General features: G+C 31.4%; 1 protein-coding gene across 1 annotated transcript in view; it reads right to left on the bottom strand.

The window, feature by feature from the left end:
* Positions 1 to 1,190: 1,190 nt before the first annotated feature.
* Positions 1,191 to 20,437, bottom strand: part of LOC127725773 (pyridine nucleotide-disulfide oxidoreductase domain-containing protein 1-like) — a 79,106-nt gene continuing 59,859 nt past the window's right edge. The window contains exons 9-14 of the mRNA XM_052233044.1: positions 13,535 to 13,649; positions 7,484 to 7,599; positions 6,501 to 6,623; positions 5,471 to 5,608; positions 4,169 to 4,241; positions 1,191 to 1,452 (exon numbers count right to left, since the gene is read on the bottom strand). Of these exons, the coding sequence (XP_052089004.1) occupies positions 1,277 to 1,452; positions 4,169 to 4,241; positions 5,471 to 5,608; positions 6,501 to 6,623; positions 7,484 to 7,599; positions 13,535 to 13,649 (741 nt within the window). The 3' untranslated portion in view covers positions 1,191 to 1,276. The remainder of the gene's footprint in view (positions 1,453 to 4,168; positions 4,242 to 5,470; positions 5,609 to 6,500; positions 6,624 to 7,483; positions 7,600 to 13,534; positions 13,650 to 20,437) is intronic.

Below are 20,437 nucleotides of genomic sequence, written 5' to 3'. Positions count from 1 at the left end.
GATAACCTATGAAAATAAGCATATTTAAAGGATCAATAAGTTTAATTGGATCATATCTAAATTTACATACTCTATAAACAATATCACCAAAAAAATTAGGTTTGATATCCCATTTGTAATAAAATTTCAACATGTCTCTGGTGGATGGTTGTCTCATCCCATTTGTAATAAAATTTCAACATGCCTCTGGTGGATGGATGTCTCATCTGCAATCATACCACATCTAGATTCTCCTTACGTGACAAGGTAACACTACGACAATTGAAGTTATATTTTAATATAGGGGATGTGGTCGAGTGGTCTAGAGCGCTGGACATGAGGCTAAGCGATTGGTGTTGTAGTGTATCAAAGGCGTTGAGGGACAAAATTTTTTAGCATAAAAATCTAATTCTAACAATGTTGGGTTTAATTTTCAGACTTGTATATATATATATACAATTACTCTAGATATCAGCAAAACAATGTTAAATCTGGAAATTTGCGGAAGCAAATTTTTGTTCTTCTCTCACCGGGATTCGAACTCATGCTATAGGGATATTGTGACAACACCGCCTGTACTGTGTCCAGCGCTCTAGACCACTGGGCCACCTAGACTGAACTAATAATTAAGCTTTCGGTGGCCTAGTGTTACCTTTCCTTGTCAGTAGAATCTAGAATTGAAACACAGTACATGATATATTAGGCATGAAGATGGAATTGATTGCAGATTAGCTAAATATCTATCGTAAAGGATCGTAAGATACAGTCACAGAAATTATACTAGGCCACCGAAAGCTGAATTATTAGTTCAGTCTAGGTGGCAGAGTGGTCTAGAGTGTCTCGATATCCCAATAGCATGAGTTCGAATCCCGGCAAGGGAAGAACAAAAATTTGCTTCCGCAAATTTGCAGATTTAACATTGTTGTACTGATATTTAGAGTAATTATGAATATAATAATGTGTTTTCAGCTGTGTATCACCTTCACTGGTGATCCAATGAATGGATCTGTCGTAGAGTTGTCACTTGTTTAGACGTACTTATATCTATATATATATATAGTTTCGTAAAAACTGGCTCTGCATATGGAAAAGGACTCCAATGAAGACTGACCACTAATGATATCTTCTCTAAACTATCTCTAGGGAAACAAACATCAGATTCTTTAAACATCATTGGTTATGATCCCTAGTCAAGAAAATATAAAATTGAGAATGGAAATATAGTTTACTTGTAAGCAAGTTAGTAAATTCGAGATAAACATAGATAAAAACAATGAATATATTTTAGTGTTAAATTCTAATCAAAGAAATCTTCTAAGTCAATATCGGGTTCCAATAAATGATCTTTGAATGGGGTCAGATCAATCTGGTTAAGGATTAAATTTTCAAAGGTCTCTTCCAAATCTGTTTCACCAATCAAAATAGCTCCCTGCAATCGGCCATTTTGTAACACTACTTTGATGTACTCCAAATCTGTAAAGAGAAAAAGACTAAAATTAGTTTTATAAATGATGGTAGAAACTAGACAAAACATGGCCCAGTATCATGATGAATGACAATAACTGACATTTTGTGTACATGACTGTAAGGTTTCTGATGATATTTCCTGGCTTGTAATCCATAATAATTGAAGTTGTGAAAAACTGATGTAAATATATTTTAAGATGAAGTAGTATAACCACATTTGATTGAAGATATCTTTTTGATATTGTAATTCAGTTTTTCTTTTGTCTAATTTTTTGTCTATTTCTTTGTGGTTTATATTTCACATTGTACTGCACCATATTTCGCCTCAGTTCAAAATTTGATTTTTTAAAAGATTATACAGCCTGTCCATTCCTATGCTAATTCATCTCAATAATATAAAATGACATTTACATCTAGTACCACAAAGTTTATCAAGTGTATCTTACAAAACAATTTTCATAGAGCTTGTTATTTTTTTAATTTTGTTTTTGTTTTTTGATAAGGAAACAAAATTTCCATTCAAGACAATTAAATATGTACTAAGAAAGACTGTCACCTCTTACAAAGTGTAGGTCATTTGTGGGAGGATGTCAATTAAAGCACAAACAATTACCTTGACCCTTTATCTTTCATCTGTCATAATGGTCATGATATCATCAACACAAAGGCTTAATTAATAGTATATGTAATTAATAGAATCATTCCTCAAATTTCTATATAAATCTATCTTCAAGAAAAGACTGCTAATTAATGACATAATTTATCAAATTCTCCAAAACAATGTTTTTATTTTCACAATGTTTACCTAATTAATTAAAATCCTGATTAAAATCAAGTATGACAAAAAGTAGAGATATATCATTATGAAAAGTGGCAAATGTCACCCTCAATAACTTTGTTGTTTGACTTCCAGGGTGAACATAACATTTTAAGAGTTAGCCAGTACCTCTCTCTTACTTCATTTTTTTTACCAAGTTGTTTTTGTATATGATAATTTGAATAATTTCCATCAAAACATAAACTTTTGTCCAATGTTAAAAATAGAATAAGTTAGTCATGGTCCTATTAAGTAAAGGATGATCAACCCATCACAATTCAACATAACTTTAATGATTGATTTTTTATACATGTACCGCTATTAAGTAAAATAAACCATGACCTTTAACCTTGGTTTTTCTACTTCATCTTTAAACAAGATGCAATATCTGTAATACATGAAAACTGAACTATTTTTGGATGGATGATTACAAACTCATTACCAAGCACCTGTAAGAGAGTTTGGATGAATCTACCACTTACAGTGCAAAAGATACAAGGTTTGATGTAAATTTCAGACATCGCTTTAAGGTCACGAAAAGTAGGTCAAAATGACATTAATTTACATGGATGCTGAGCTCCATCCTCAATACTATTCTTTAGTCACATTCCAAAGTTAAGTGACTGACATGCCAATTATTGCTATTGTTCATTGAGGCATTTCAAAGTTCTAAGCTGGACGTTAAATATTAGATTAGAATATGGGATACATAATATAATTAAAGCAACCTTATTCATGACACGTCTTCTTGTCATTAGCAACTAGGATTCATAAATTACAAAATTTTTGAGCTATACATCTAAAAGAGCCTGTGTTGCTCACCTAGGTCTATGTGCATCTTCAACAATGGACACTCTCCAACATTGTCGACTTGAATATAATTCAAGACAAAAATCTCAGTTTTGTTGATCTTGCAATGCAGATAATTTTTTCTGTTTACAGTTTCTCTCTATCTTCTTTAGTTTTTGCCCCAAACACAAAAAGGGTAGAAAAATTGTCATTTAAGAGCAATCATTCCTATAAAGAGTCTACGAATGATTTCAGCAAAATTTTGACTTATTTGTAGATCTCGTCTAGCTGATAAATTTTTTCTATCTTTTAGAGTTTTCTAGATAATAGGCAAAACTGCCAAAAATAGTCATTAAAGAGCAAGAACTCAATTAAGGAGTTGACCGATGACTTTGAGCATGTTGCTGATCATTTTTGCTGTTTAAAGTGTCTAACTATCTATTACAGATTTCAAGATAATAGGCAAAATCGCCAAAGTTTGGTTCCAATTAGCCCAGTAATTTCAGAGAAGAAAATAAGTTAAAAAATTAACAGACAACGACAAGTTGATGAGAATAGCTCACTTGGCCCTTTGGTTTACAGAAATTATAAACTAGAAGAGGAGAGCAGGGTTTCAGTTATGACAAATTGAACATGTCCTCAATATGTAAGTTCCAAGTTTTTTTAGGTGCGATCTCATTTTACACACATCACTCATGAGAAAATATCAGGCATAGTTGGGATCAATAACATGTTGTCTGCATGAAATATCATGCCATGGGTTATGTCACCAAACTATGTTTTTTTAGTAGAGTGAGTGGGTCAAATTACAATAGCTGTTGAATTTTTGACTTTAAACTCTTACAATTGTTCCATTTGTTTAGTTTGTGAGAAAGACTAGGCATGTAGATACATAGATAATGTCACATAAGGCTTTTTCATCCTCCAAACTAAACACTACAGCTCTTGTGTGTCAATCTTTTTGGAAAGTAGTTTAAAACAGGTGCTTCAAAATACTGATTAATTATCGAAATATCCTAAACAAAGAATACCAATGGCATAATGTCCTTTTTATTTAATGATACAAATATTGTCCTTTAGATTACGAAAAAACAAACTAGTATCTACTTATCTTACCTTTGGTTACTCGTAATAACAGTTCATAATCATTTCCTAATCCCTGAGCATTAAATCTCCCTAACAAAATCACCTGTAAAATAATAAATAAATGGTAATAAAATGTTCTGCAGGGTGCAGCTTGATACAACAGCAGAGGTCAAACCCAGAACAGTTGGGGCAAGTGTGGACACAACATCCAAGCTTGATACAGCTCTGAATTTGGATTGTGATTAAATATTTGACAAAGCATAGGTTTCTGACACAGAACGAATGTGGTCTAAGAACTTAAAAATTTGAAATTAAACATTTACCTTTCATGGTCCAATATCCAAAATCAAAATACATGGTTAGATTCAGCATATCAGAAAACTCCAAGAATTCAAAAACCCCATTGAAATTGGTTAAGAAATAAGCAATTTATACAAAGTATTAGAAAAGTATTGTTTTTGGCCCCTTTTTCCTAAACAGTAAGGGTCATAACTCCCAAATCAATCCCAACCTTCCTTTTGAGATATGGAACCTTTACAATTTTATAGAGATCCATACACTTATACACAAGTTACTGTCCTGAAACAAGAAAAATGCTTGTTTATGACCCTTTATTCTTAAACAGTTAAGAGAATAACCCCAAAAAATCAATCTCAACCTTCATTTTGCGGTATGGAACCTTGTGGTACAATTTCATAGAGATTCATACACTTATTCTCAAGTTATTGTCTGGAAACCAAATGCCTTTGGACGACGACGACAAAGAAAATGACATACCAATATACGAACGAACAAATTCTGTGGTTGCATAAAAATCTGATTATTCTCAAATACAGACCTGGATAATTCATATATTGTATACAGATGCCTTATTGTGCGAAATTAATTCTATCTGTCTGTTTTTCTGTACATGTATTGTAAGTGCAAGTCTTCCTATACAGCTATATGGATATTAATAAAAAATTTACATTTGTAGAACACTACATGAGGTGTAACATGTTAAAGGGGAGATAATCTAATTTATATTCTTCAATATACTAATAGTATTGTGGGGTGGACAGTATCCTTTTATGACTTCACTCACAGTTCATGTTTCATAAGCCAAGGAATGTAACTCTTGATCTGTAAGAGCTAAGACCTTGGAAATTAAAGCTGACTTACATCCACATCATTTCACACTTTGGTGGATAGTTGTCTCCTTTTTTTTATATCGTATTGTATGGTTATTAGTTTAATGTTATTGTGGTGTTTCAGAAATTAATAAAGATGCAGTGTTTATTGCATTGATAATTGAAATTATTCAAGGAAGAACATGTTTTTTTCATAAATTACCTTGTAATTAAAAAAATTTGTACAATGGGCAAAAAGTTCAAAGCAGAAATCTAATTGAATGTCCTCATTTTGACCATCTGCTACCATACACATTGCAGAGTATACACCCATCTGTCTTGCTTGTGACCACAGTTTCATCTAAAACAAAATATTATCCTGTGAAACTATGTCCATGGCAAAATAAAACTTATGATTTAATACATGTGCATTTTTATGGTCAATGTTAACAGCTGACAATACTGCAAGATCAATTACTGCCATTCAAAAATTGCTCTGACATCTGGTAAAACTAAATTACTGCATTCCTTGCATATATTGTTACAAATGTTACTAAAAGGTAATGTGAGTTTTGATCATTTTGATGTTCATTATGTTTTAAAATTAAAACATAATTAAAACAAGATTGTTACACAAAATGGCCCACATCTTTGTGTAAATTAGGAATAACATTGTGTTTACGGTATAAAAATGTACAACAGGAACATATATTTCATTATAAAGTAACAGTCTCTGAGTTTTGTTGTGTTTCAGGTAGACAGATGATGACTATTATTATATTCCCTGTAGCCCGAGCTGTTGGGGACAATTAATTCAATTACATAATAAAAACTTCACATTAATTTATGATTATATACAGTATGTGCCATATATTCATATGCATTGCCTATGAAAATGAAGAGAGCTAAACATTATATTGTCTAATCAGAATATATCCCAGGCAGATATCAGATTGTTCAGCAGTTAAATACGCATAACTTCAGCCAAGAAAATAAATAATTTTAGTTTTTCAGACAGTATTGATGAATATTCCATGAAATGCTCGAAATGCAAAACAATGCAATTGTTATTCTGCAATATGTGTACCATAAGTGGCAATAGTAGCACATATTAAACATATGAAACATAAAATTTTAGTTATCTCCCTTGCATAACAATTCCTATAGTCATTTAAGATAAAAGTTCTTAGTTCCTAGGACAAAAAAAAAATACAAAAATTATGCCTTCAATATATTTTCAGCAAATGCCTTACCTGAAACCAGTGTTGTGAAAGTTCCCATGACACAGAGCAGATGTCACCTGCTGCATAAACATCTTGAACTGTCGTCTGCATATGATCATTTACCTTGAATCCTCCATCTTCAGCTATTGAAAACTAAAAATAAATTTGACATCTTCTAAAAATCTGTAAGTTTTAGTGCTTAGAATTCACGTGTAATAGTACATGTACTATCAAAAAATGCAAAATAAAATGTGAAAAAAAATCACTTCTTCAAAACTTTTCAAATTCTCAAAATGGAAGATCTTTGTCTAAGAAAGATTTCTTATAATCATTATGCACTTTTTGAAATTCGATTATTTATGCTCATTATAATCAACATTCAAATAAATCTTATAAAATTTTTACAAGACAAAGAACTATTTACTTTTAATGAAATGATATTGAAAGAGGGAGAAATAGGAAGACCTTTTTGGCCAAAATGAGAGATGTGAACTCCTTGTCAAGAGATTGATCATCTGCGGGAAATTTCCAAAATATCCAGGGAAAAAATACAGTGATGCTCCCAGCAATATCTTAAGAATGATAAACTGGAAACAATATGACTTGAAGATTTCACTGTAGACAGGAAAGATTATACTTGATACACTATTTGAATTTGTGCTTGCTTTGTGGTATGAGTTTTGCTCATTGTTGAAGGTTGTACAGTGTCCTATAGTTGCTAACTTCTACATCATTTGATCTCTGGTGGAGAGTTGTCTCATTGGCAATCAAACCTTATCTTCTTATTTTTATAATGATAAAAAGATGTTTCATCCCAAGTCATGAGCCTGAAATTCAGTGGTTGCTGTCGGTTGCTGTCTGTCACATTTGTTTTGTGTTTATTGTTATTTCATAGATTAGGTAGTTGCTTTTTTCTTTTAAATTGTATCACACTTTGTCATGTTGGGCTTTTAAAATGATACTTGTGAAGAAAGGATAGGATTAGGTCACCAACAATACACACTATTGTTTACCTGATTACCTGTCAAGAAGGGATCTGTATTAGGTGTAACACCTGTAGCACTCACAATAAAATCACAGCCATAAACTTTGTCATTGGTTAACTGTACATAGACAGGCCAACTTTTATCTAAAATAAACAATGCATAGACAAAAATAGTTAGACAAGCTACTCTTCACGACCAGATTTGAATTTTATACTTAGTTAAAGTGTTGTAATAAACATTAACATGTGTATTACAATAAAGACCAAAAAAAAAAAAGAAAGAAAAAAAGACTCAAACACAAAACTTTTAAATAACTAACAATCCTGACATTTTAGAGTGTGTGAGCGTAAATAGGTTTTATATTACAGGTTTAACTATATCTTATTACCACTAATGCATCAATCAAACTAATTTATTTTTTAACATTATAAGCACTCACAAAACCTATGGTAATTATTTCTTACAACACTGAACAAATGTCATAATTTATATCATCTTCAAGAGAATCATGTGTTTGTTCAATGTTCATCTACAATTATTTGTTCTAGATCCATAAAGCTTGCTCACTACAATAGCATTATTTAAACACCTACCAAAGTACTTTGTTGTTAAAATAATTCTATCCATTTCTGTTCTCAAAATTTTTCCCATTTTCTATTTTGCTATTCCCCAAATACCAAGTAAAGCAGACAGAAAAAAAACTTCCTATATACCTTAATATAACATGTCATATTAAGGTATATAGGAAATTTTTTTCAAAGACACGTGCCTGTGTCTCACTTCCGGGACAATAGTTTAATATATTGGTCCCATGCAGGTTCCACTTTAGTTTTTTTCCAATCACATCATTTACATACTGGAGTGATCTTTCTTTGTACTGTGTGTATCACTAATATTACAACTTAGGCTACTGGTCGAGAATCAGTTCCCATTAGACATTTACAATTTTTATTGAATATTTTTTACAAGAAAGCTGTTTGAAAATACTCTTTTCCATAATAAGGTTTACTAAAAGTGATTTTTTAGCACCATAATGACATCAAGTAACGTCTTTTATTATACTCCATGTCAAAATGCTAGATTTTGATTGGTTAATACGAGGGAGATAATTTAGTTTGTTATACTTCAGGTCAAAATGCCAGATTTTGATTGGTTAATATGAGGGAGATAATATACTCTATTCCATGGCAAATACTCTATTACCCTTCACGGAGACACTTGATCAAGTGTGCGCTTTATTAAATACGACTCTATCCATGGCAAATACTCTATTACCCTTCATGGAGACACTTGATCAAGTGTGCGCTTTATTAAGTTCTGATGGTTGTTATGTACAAGACGTCATATTTTTTTTTCTTTGAAATTGAAATTTAATCATGTTAATAGACAGTAATAACAGAACATTCAGTATAATAAATTAAAAACACATATCTGAGAGGGTGATAGAGCAGATTGTTACCCCTCGAAAAGACATTGTCAACCTTGGCTTCGCTTCAATTGACAAAAAAAAAACTCTGTATTTACTTGCCTAAACTGAATTACACAAAAATGATTTTTTACAAATAAAGTATAAGTAATTGTCTAAAGATTAGACAAGTATTAAGTGTGCAACCCGTCTGTTATTGCATCAATGGCATTTGACCAATTTATACAGAAAAACATATTTTTAAAGAGCCTCATAAAAGTTTAAAACATCGATCAAGTAAGATGAGTCAGTAAGGCAGTCTTAAACTTTTTACAGAAAATATAAAACAATAAAATGCTCTGCAGGGCAAATTGATACTACCACAAAGGTTGAACCCTGAACAGTTGCGGCAAGTATGGACACAACACTCAAGCTTGATACAGCTCTGAATTTGGATTATGATTAAATATTTGACACAGCATAGGTTTCTGACACAGAATAAATGTGGTCTAAGAACTTAAAATTTGAAATTGGACATTACCTATTATGGACCACTATCCAAAATCTAAATACATGGTTAGATTCAGGATATCAAAGAACCCCAAGAAATCAATTTTTGTTAAAATCAAACAAAAAAGTTTAATTTTGGATCTTTTGGACCTTAATGTGGACCAATTTGAAAACCAGACCCAAAATCAATTTTCTAAATACATGGTTAGATTCAGCATATCAAAGAACCCCAATAATTTAGTTTTTTTAATGAAATCAAACAAAGTTAAATTTTGGACCTTTTGGACCTCAATGTGGACCAATTCAAAAATAGGGTCCACATTCCAAAATCTAAATGCACAGTTTGATTCAGCATATTAAAGAACCCCAGCAATTCAAGACTTTGAATTAAATCCCTTTGAAATTGGTCAAGAAATAAGCAATTTATAGAAAGTATTGTTTTGGACCCTTTTTCCTAAACAGTTAGGGCCTTAACCCCCAAAATCAATCCCAACCTTCCTTTTGTGGTATGGAACCTTGTAGTAAAATTTCACAGAGATCCATACACTTATACTCAAGTTATATTCCGGAATCCAAATGTCTTAGGACCAGGAAGATGATGACGACTACGTCGTATCATTATACGGCATTAAAAATTTTGCAGTCGTATAAAAACTGATCTTGTAGAAGATTGGATAATCTGTAATATATTAAGGCCATTCAAACACAACTTTATCCGACAAAAGGTTTCTTAAGTGCAGAACATTTACTTTTCATGTCTCATAAAACGTTTAAATGAAAACAAGATGATCACATTCAGTGTAAAAGAAAAGTTCAATATATTCAGATGTCGTAACTAAGCATGGAAGAAAAGTTACTCTTAACGTTGTGAATACATCAATCATTACTATGAAATGCAACAAACTTTATTGATACTAAAATTCCAAATAACATTTTCATCAATGATATCTATTTAAAATAAAATGCTTCGCTGGGCGCAGCTTGATACGACCGCAGAGGTCGAACCCTGAACAGTTGGGGCAAGTATGGACACAACATTCAAGCTTGATACAGCTCTGAATTTGGATTGTGATTAAATATTTGACACAGCATAGGTTTCTGACACAGAAAGAATGTGGTCTAAGAACTTCAATTTTTTTAATTTACCTATTATGGTCCAATGTCCAAAATCAAAATACATGGTTAGATTCAGCATATCAAAGAACCCCATATATTCAATTTTTGTTGAAATCAAACAAAGTTTAATTTTGGACCCCAACTTGGACAAACTTGAAAACTGGTCCCATAATCAAAAATCTAAACACATGTTTAGATTCAGCATATCAAAGTACCCGAAGAATTCAATTTTTGTTAAAATCAAACTAAGTTTAATTTTGGACCCTTTGGACCTTAATGTAGACAAATTTAAAAAACGGGACCCAAAATTAAAAATCTAAAAACACGGTTAGATTTGGCATATCAAAGAACCCCAATTATTCAATTTTTGATGAAATCAAACAAAGTTTAATTTTGGACCCTTTTGACCTCAATATGAACCAATTTGATAGCGGGCCCACAAATAAAAAATCTAAATACATGGTAAGATTCAGCATATCAAAGAACCCCATATATTCAATTTTTGTTGAAATCAAACAAAGTTTAATTTTGGACCCCAATTTGGACCAACTTGAAAACTGGGCCAAAAATCTAAAATCTAAATACATGTTTAGATTCAGCATATCAAAGAACCCCATATATTCAATTTTTGTTGAAATCAAACAAAGTTTAATTTTGGACCCCAACTTGGACCAACTTGAAAACTGGTCCCATAATTAAAAATCTAAACACATGTTTAGATTCAGCATATCAAAGAACCCCAAAAATTCAATTTTTGTTAAAATCAAACTAAGTTTAATTTTGGACCCTTTGGACCTTAATGTAGACCAATTTAAAAAACAGGACCCAAAATTAAAAATCTAAATACACAGTTAGATTTGGCATATCAAAGAACCCCAATAATTCAATTTTTTATGAAATCAAACAAAGTTTAATTTTGGACCCTTTTGACCTCAATATGAACCAATTTGATAGCAGGCCCACAAATAAAAAATCTAAATACATGGTAAGATTCAGCATATCAAAGAACCCCATATATTCAATTTTTGTTGAAATCAAACAAAGTTTAATTTTGGACCCCAATTTGGACCAACTTGAAAACTGGGCCAAAAATCTAAAATCTAAATACATGTTTAGATTTTGCATATCAAATAACCCCATATATTCAATTTTTGTTGAAATCAAACAAAGTTTAATTTTGGACCCCAACTTGGACCAACTTGAAAACTGGGCCCATAATCAAAAATCTAAACACATGTTTAGATTCAGCATATCAAAGAACCCCAAGAATTCAATTTTTGTTAAAATCAAATTAAGTTTAATTTTGGACCCTTTGGACCTTAATGTAGACCAATTTAAAAAACGGGACCCCAAATTAAAAATCTAAATACACGGTTAGATTCGGCATATCAAAGAACCCCAATAATTCAATTTTTGATGAAATCAAACAAAGTTAAATTTTGGACCCTTTGGACCTCAATGTGGACCAATTTAAAAACGGGGCCCAAAATCCAAAAACTTAATACACGGTTAGATTCAGCATATTAAAGAACCCCAAGAATTCAAGAATAAAACCCCATTGAAATTGATCAAGAAATAAGCAATTTATACGAAGTATCTTCTTTTGCACAACACTGTGCAATTGAATATTTCTTGCTATTGCGCAATACTGTACAATTGACAATTTCTTGCTATTGCGCAATATTGTGCTATTGGATATTTCTTGCTATTGCGCAATACTGTGCAATTGAAGATTTCTTGCTATTGCGCAATACTGTGCAATTGAAGATTTCTTGCTATTGTGCAATACTGTGCAATTGAAAATTTCTTGCTATTGCACAATACTTATTATATAATAATTTACACATCCTGTTTGGTGTGTATCTCCTACCATATCATTATTATTTGCTTTTAAATATAAATCAGAAATAATCAACTTAAAATGGAAAATTTTAAAAGAAAAAAAAAAGGAAAAAAAGAAAAAAAAAAAAAAAAAAAATCTCCCCCCCCCAAATTTTTTGAACCCCCTTATGATTCATCACCCCCAAACTCAATCCCAGCCTTCCCTTTGTGGTATGGTACCTTGCAGTACAATTTCAGAGAGATCCATACACTTGAACACAAGTTATTGTCTGGAAACTAGAAAAATGCTTATTTTTGGCCCCTTTTTGGCCCCCAATTCCTAAACGTTTCGGGCAATTACCCCCAAACTCAATTCCAGCTTTCCCTTTGTGATATGGAACCTTGTAGTACAATTTCAGAAATATCCAAACACTTACACACAAGTTATTGTCATGAAACTAGAAAAATGCTTGTTTTTTGCCCCTTTTTTGGCCCCTAATTCCTAAAATTTTGAGGCAATTACCCCCAAAATCAATTACAGCCTTCCCTTTGTGATATGGAACCTTGTGGTACAATGTCAGAGAGATCTATACACTTACACACAAGTTATTGTCTGAAAATTACAAAAATGCTTATTTTTGGCCCCTTTTTGGCCCCTAATTCCTTAACTGTTGGTACCATAACCCCCAAAATCAATCCCAACCTTCCTTTCGTGGTATTGAACCTTATGGTGAAATTTCATGGAGATCCATTCACTTAAACTAAAGTTAGAGTGCGAAAACCAATGTGTCTTCGGACGACGCCAGACGACGCCGGACGACGATGACGACGACGACGACAACGACGACGACGACGACGACGCCAACGTCATACCAATATACGACCAAAAAATTTTTAATTTTTGCGGTCGTATAAAAATAAATTAAATGTATAAGACATCAAAATTACAGAAAAAATTATGCTTCTTTTTGAGAAATAAACATTTATTATCATATCAGTCCATGTTTGATTTCTTTGCCAGATTTATTCTATTGATATTACTCCATAATTTTGTTCTTCAATTCACAGTTGTGGCATGATATGCAGTGAGGTGAGAGTTTTTTTGCTCTGTGTTGAAGGCCTCACTGTGACTTTGAGATGAAAAACAGCAATAAAAGTGCTGTTCCTTTGCTTTTTGTGTTTTTTGTTATGCACATACTGATTTTGTGTCATGGATGGATACTCACCACAGATAAAACTTTCTGGTACCTCAGATTCTGACAGACCAGCTGACTCAAATTCTTCCGGACTAAATAGTTTCTGAATTTCTACAAGATACTCCACATGGACTTGATGTGAGGTCTGTAACACAAGACATATTATATCAAAAGTTATCATCTGATTGACTGTTGCAACTTGTTGTTTAATTGTTTCATTGATGACTGGTTAGTTTGCTGCTAAGTATGAATAACTGACATTTTTAAATGTTTCTATGAATAGCTAATGTCTTTCTGGGAATAATTCTTTCTATGAGTATAACAAGGTTCCACTGAAAAGTTTTTTATTTACCTACAAGCCAAGTTTTCATTGTCAGATTGAATCAATTGTTTTTAACTTCTCCTCATGAATGATTTTAATATGTTTGTTGTAATTTGTCCCTCATGATTTCAGTGAGAATGTGTTTTTGCATTAGGTTCTACCATTCAAAACATGTTCAACATAAGTGGCCATTTTGAATTTCCATTCATACTCTTTGAAACAGGAACTGACAATTAGCTGCTTGGAATATCAAATAAAAGAAAGAAAGCCTTAGACTGATCATATCTGTTTAGTTTTAAATGGCCCAGCAGTTTGTGAGGACAAAGATTTGTTCAATGTATCATTCACAAGCCCTCTGTGAAACTGTTAAGTAGCAGCAGGCATCATTCTAATGGTTTCCAGTTAGGAATTATTCCTCAGTTGCCAAGTATAAATTGAAATTAGAATTTCAGTGAACTCACAAAAGATACCTCCCCTTTAGGCTTTAACAAACTGGACCATGATTATATTCCTTAAATCTTTTCTCAGATAGTGTTCTACAACTGTGCAAGGCTTCATCAACATCTGTCAAGCCACTTAGGAGGAGTTGTACTAAAGAACTACAATTACCACATATTACAATATTGAAGTAAGGAAGTTTGATCATCTCCACTCAACATGTAGGACTGTGACTAAATTCCTTTATGACTATCCTCATGTAGTGTTTGACAACTGTATACAATTTGATCAGTCTGTTTAGCTGCTTAGGAGGAGTTGAACAATTTTATACAAAATATTTATATTTACAAATATGGCAGCCATTTTAGTAAATGGGTAAATCGGACCTTTTTACCATTATAGGATTGATTCACAAATATTTGTTAAAATAACCTGTAACTGTAGTCAGTATTATGGTATTCCAATGTTCTATTTCTAATTATAGTTAACCTTTGAAAGTGTATGATCAATTTTACACAGGTGACATGACTATCTTCAACATGAAAGAATATAGAGTGGCTGCATATAGAAATCAATCTTACATACGTATTTATGTATCTAAGGTTTGCTGTACCTTACACACTTATGTGTGTAATCAAGGTTTGCTGTATCTTACACACTTATTCATGTATCTTAGGATTGCTGTATCTTACACACTTATTTATGAATATAATTTTTAAGGTTTACTTATTTTACACACTTATTTGTGTATCTAAGGTTTGCTGTTTCCTACACACTTATTTGTGTATCTAAGGTTTGCTGTTTCCTACACACTTATTTGTGTATCTAAGGTTTGCTGTTTCCTACACACTTATTTGTGTATCTAAGGTTTGCTGTATCCTACACACTTCTTTATGTATCTAAGGTTTGCTGTTTCCTACACTCTTATTTATGTATCTAAGGTTTACTGTATCTTACACACTTATTTGTCTATCTATTGTTTTGTATTTATCTGAGCAGATTGAATGGATAGCCATTTTACTGCCAGCAATTTTGAGGTCAAATAAGCAGCTCTTCAACTGTTTAAGCTCATATACATTCTTGGCTTTCAAATATTCGGCTTTGAGAGTTCCTGATGTAGGGAAATTCAGAAAAGTACCTCGAACTCATGAAATTTATATTGTGTTGTTTTGATTTTTTATAACTGAATTAAGGTTTGCCTTTTTAAAGGCTTAATATACTGATCTTTTTCATCTACCAATACCTAACCATAGTGCACCAAATTTTTTCTGATAATTTTCTTTTCCTGATTTAAGAATTGATTTTTTTACAATTATTTTTTCATAATGGAAGAAACACCTATTAATACATGCTTCCTCATTTTGCATTCCAAAAATACATGTATGCAGTTTGGGTCTCATCAGCAGTGAAAATAAAAGAATATTTTGTACATTGTTCCTAAAAGAACAGATAACTATCAATTTTTGCTTTATAATTTTTTAACCTTTGAACAGGATCTTCCAGTTAATGGACAATCCTTTATTTTTCCCTGTCTGCTATTGTTTAAATTCAATAAGGTCATTTTCTACGACATTTTTTACTCTGAAATGCTCATTAAGTCTGATAAATCTTAACATTTATGTATCTTTTATCCTTAAAAGGCAAAATTAATCTAATATCTCATGATTTTTCAGAAATAAAACAATCATTAAGATTACCAAGGTTACAATGATTAAATTTAATCTGATTTTTGAAATTCTTTTTTCAGTAAAACTTGGTGACATTGTTCAACAGATTTTTTTTGTCTGCTGCATGGAAGTACTGAAGTACTGTAGTACTGTAGTAATATGTTGAAAACATTGATTTTATTACTTTTTTCTGAAATGCCATTCTTCATATCAAACTTTTATTGTCCAACAGTGTTACACTAGGGGATACTATTATTATAGCATTTGAATGCTGAACACAATTCTTTGAGTGAAAGAAAACCCTTCAAATCATTGTTTTTTTAATTTGATAAGAGCAAACAACGAAACATTAATTATAAATAGCAATTTTTCTTTAACCATCAAAAAAATAAATGCACCTACAATACTTATTTAGCATTATAATACTCCTGTAAGCTATAATTTTCATGAAAGTTTCCAAATCCAATAGCTATAATTAAGTCCAAAGAAGGAACTGTAGCAAAACACAAATATAATTTATAACTTCTCAATACAATAAAAATGCCAAATATCATCTCATTTTCTTCAAGGAAAGCCATACAGGAAAAGAAAATTATTATTTTCATGATTTTTCAAGTCCAATGGCCCTAATTAGGTTCAAAGATGTAACAGTAGCAAAACACAAATATAATTTGCAACTTCTAAATACATTAATATGCCAAATTTCACCTCATTATCTTTGAGGAAGTCCATAAAGGAAAAGAAAATTATTATTTTCACGATTTTTCTATGTCGAAAGTAAAGAGTAAGTCAACCAGATGATTGAAACATACATGTAATATGAAACCGATCATTATACAATTATAACCAAAATACCAGCTCAATATGAACAAAGAAGGATAATATTGAGAAGAAACTAATAATTAATTGAAATTTCTAGGTCTAATGTCCATAATAAGGTCAACCAAAACTAAACTCATAGGTTATCTGTAACTCATCATTATCAGATACATGTAATTATAAAACTAATATCAACTACGAAGATGCTATTTATATTGATGTTCCATAAAAATATCAACAATGAATCATAAAACTTAAAAAAGTGTTTTAAAAATTTGTTTAGAAATAATAGGCAAATGGAACTTAAAAAATGGTATTTTTTCAACAAACACATTTTTTTTACAGTTTACAGTTGGTAATTATGGCCATTGTCTGTTTAAAATATTTAACTAAAGTAAAGCACATGTAACAGTTTTCTTCACTGTTTTGAGTCTTTCTTGTAGATTTTAAACTAAAATTTGGTAAAAAGAGGAGCACATTTGGTCCCCATGGTAAATCTCATTTAAAGTGTTAAAACATTTTGCCTTGATGCAGCATAGCAGAATATTTTGAAAATTGGCCTATCAGAATCAAGGATTGCATCATGTGGCCATGTCTTTTATCTGATTGAAACCAAATGAGTATTATATGTAGAGGACCTTCCTTAAATCTTTTCCTGCCAAGTTTAATTGAAATTGAATGAGTGGTTTCAGTGAAAATTAAAGGGATGCTATTTGACTGACATATTGTGACAACAGTAACCGCATAACCCCAAAGTAAGCTAGAAATTGCCTCATTTTGTGATCCTCAAAATAATTGAAGGATATATTAAGCCTTATCTAACAAATAATATGCAATAAGAAGATTTTCCAAGTATGTTAATGGAATTTAAATCAAAATAAGTTTAATTAATATAATTTAAATCAATAAATTTTAAATCAATATAATTTAGATGTCAATTAAGAGATACATGTGCCACCATTGTGACATCAAATTTCACATTTTTAAATTTGCTCAGGTCATCAGATTTTTTTGGAGCAATCAAACAGATATATAATTTCAAAAAGATGAACATATTTTAAACTTTTCATTACTTAAGGGTCTCATCATACCTTGTACTTTGTCAAAGGATAAAAGTCTTCAACATGTGGGATAGACACAAAAGATTACATTGAGGATTGCAAAGAGAATAATTTGTTCATAAAAGCTGACCACATTCACTATCTGTCAAAATTAATGATAAATTAATCCACATTGTTAATATAGTTTATAAAGGTCATATATTCTCTATACAGGATTATTGATATTAATCAAAAATTATACTTTTATTACAAATAAAACTTTCATATACCCTTTAAGATTTTATTAATAAACTATGAATTCTTATATATGTCATATTAAACTAGAACCTCTTAAGAGCCTGTGTCGCTCAACTAGGTCTATACATGTGCACCTTCTACAATGGACACTCTCAAACAATAGACTTCATGACAAAAATCTCTTGTCTTGTTAATCATTTTTGCTATATAAATTGGCTATCTATCTATAATATTTTTCAAGATAATCAGCAGAACAGAACACTAAGAATCGCCATTAAAGAACAATAATTCCAATAAGGAGTGAACTGATAATTATGGCCAGTAGACTTATTAGTTTAGTTAGTTTGTTTATTTCAAACCAGAAGCAATACAGCTTATAAGTATATCATAAATATATGCGTGTATATCATAACAGAACATTTTAAATACAATCAGAGGCAAGACTACATAGTATAAATCATTCAAAGGATTGTCCTGAAAATTTAATATCTGTGGCATATTTTAAATAATTTCCTAAATTAGACAATTCGGATACATTCTTTGTTGACAATATCTGAACCAATTTAAAAACGGATGCATTTGTATAATAATACCTTTCAATATACAATTTTCTTATATTGTCATATTTTGGACATTTTAAAATAAAATGAGTTCATCTTCGATATCACCACGGTTACATTAAATACATAATCTTTCATTTCTTGCTCTTTTTATGAATCTACCATATTCAATATTTAGCTCGTGTGAACAAAGTCTATACTTAGTTGAAATCTAAGACATTGTGGAGATAAGTTTTTTGTCAAATAAAACTGCAATTGAAAATTATCCACAAGATGTATAGTAGATCTGGTCTTGCTGATCATTTTTGCATAAATAAGTTTCTATCTATCTATTATAGTTTTTCAGATATTAGGCGAAAACACACAAATTGGAAAACATCATCATCAAAGGGTTATAACTCCAATAAGGGGTCGTCAAATGATTTCAACCTTATTCACTTATTTGTAGATCTTGTCTTGTTGATCATTCTTGCTTATTTAGGTTTCTATTTATCTATTTATCTATTATAGTTTTTCAGATATTAGGCATAAACACAAAAAAAATATAAAAATCTTCATTAAAGGGTAATAACACCAATAATATCTATTATAATTTTCACGACAATAGACAAAATTAAAAAAAAAATGGTTAAATTTGTTGTTTAAGGGCAATAACTCCTACAAGAAGTCATCTGACAGTTTTGATGTCAATAGACATTAGGTATATCTTATCATTCTTAACCCTTTCAACGCTACACAAAAAAATAGAAAAATGGCTGCTGCTGCTGCATTTTTTTTGTGTTCATTCATTAGAACATTATATTCCTTTTCAGACTGCTGTATCTTTTTTATTATTAGAGATACAGACAAAGTTAGTGCATGAAAAATGCTCAGGAGAGCATGAACTGTAATGTTATGCAATTATTTTAGTAAAGTTTTCATCAAGCTACCTGCATTTTCAGGTAATTAACAGGTAAAAGGTGTAAATTATTGTATTTGTGTTGAATTTTGAATAAAAACAACTTTTAATCTTCATTTATTTTGATGTTTTATCTGCCATATAATTAAGACGACACCAGTTGCTCGATTCCGTAGCGTATTTGCACCATACACAACGTATAATGTAAATGTGGCGCAAATAAGTGGCTCCGTCCTCAAAATTTTCAATCAACCTCCGTTTCCCCCCCTTTTTCTACGTCTCGTAAAGATCGACCAAATCATATTTCCCACACAAATTGAATGAAATTAACACATTGAAATAACGGGAAACCTTTTAACTATTCCTCGTTGTCAGTTTCGCCAAAGAAATGCTGAAATATTTCCATATTTACAGCGTCTTTTTCGATTTCCGCCATTTGCAGTTGTCAAAATATTTTTTTTAATTTTTCTTCTACTGCATGCTTTTACCATTAAAATTCCCACGTTTTCAAGCGCAAACGGGACCTTGTATATCCTCGATTCATACAAGGAAAAATTAGAGAGGTCCCAAATGAATACCAAATGGTTACGAGTCTGGATGAAAAATCCATCGTAATCGCAACATATGCTGCGAACAGCAGTGGAGGGCGGCGTACTTCATCGCGGCATATGCCGTGTATAGCGTTGAAAGGGTTAACATTTTTGCATTGTCAAATTTTCTATATCTATAGTGGTTTTCAAGATAATAGACAAAATTTGCATTTTATCCAAATGTTCTATTTTAAGCCATGTTGGCCATGTTTGCCAGCATGCAGGGTCATTGGACACATTTTGATACCCCATTGAGGATTGTGGCCAAGTTTGGTTAAATTTGGGCGAGTAGTTTCAGAGGAGATGATCTATGTAAAAGTTAACAGACAACTATGACGACG

The sequence above is a fragment of the Mytilus californianus genome, unplaced genomic scaffold (assembly GCF_021869535.1).
Source record: "Mytilus californianus isolate M0D057914Y unplaced genomic scaffold, xbMytCali1.0.p SCAF_15, whole genome shotgun sequence".
In the NCBI taxonomy this organism is placed as follows: Eukaryota; Metazoa; Mollusca; class Bivalvia; order Mytilida; family Mytilidae; genus Mytilus; species Mytilus californianus.
The sequence above is the reverse complement of the archived record's forward strand: the minus strand, read 5'-3'. Positions and strand labels throughout refer to the sequence as shown.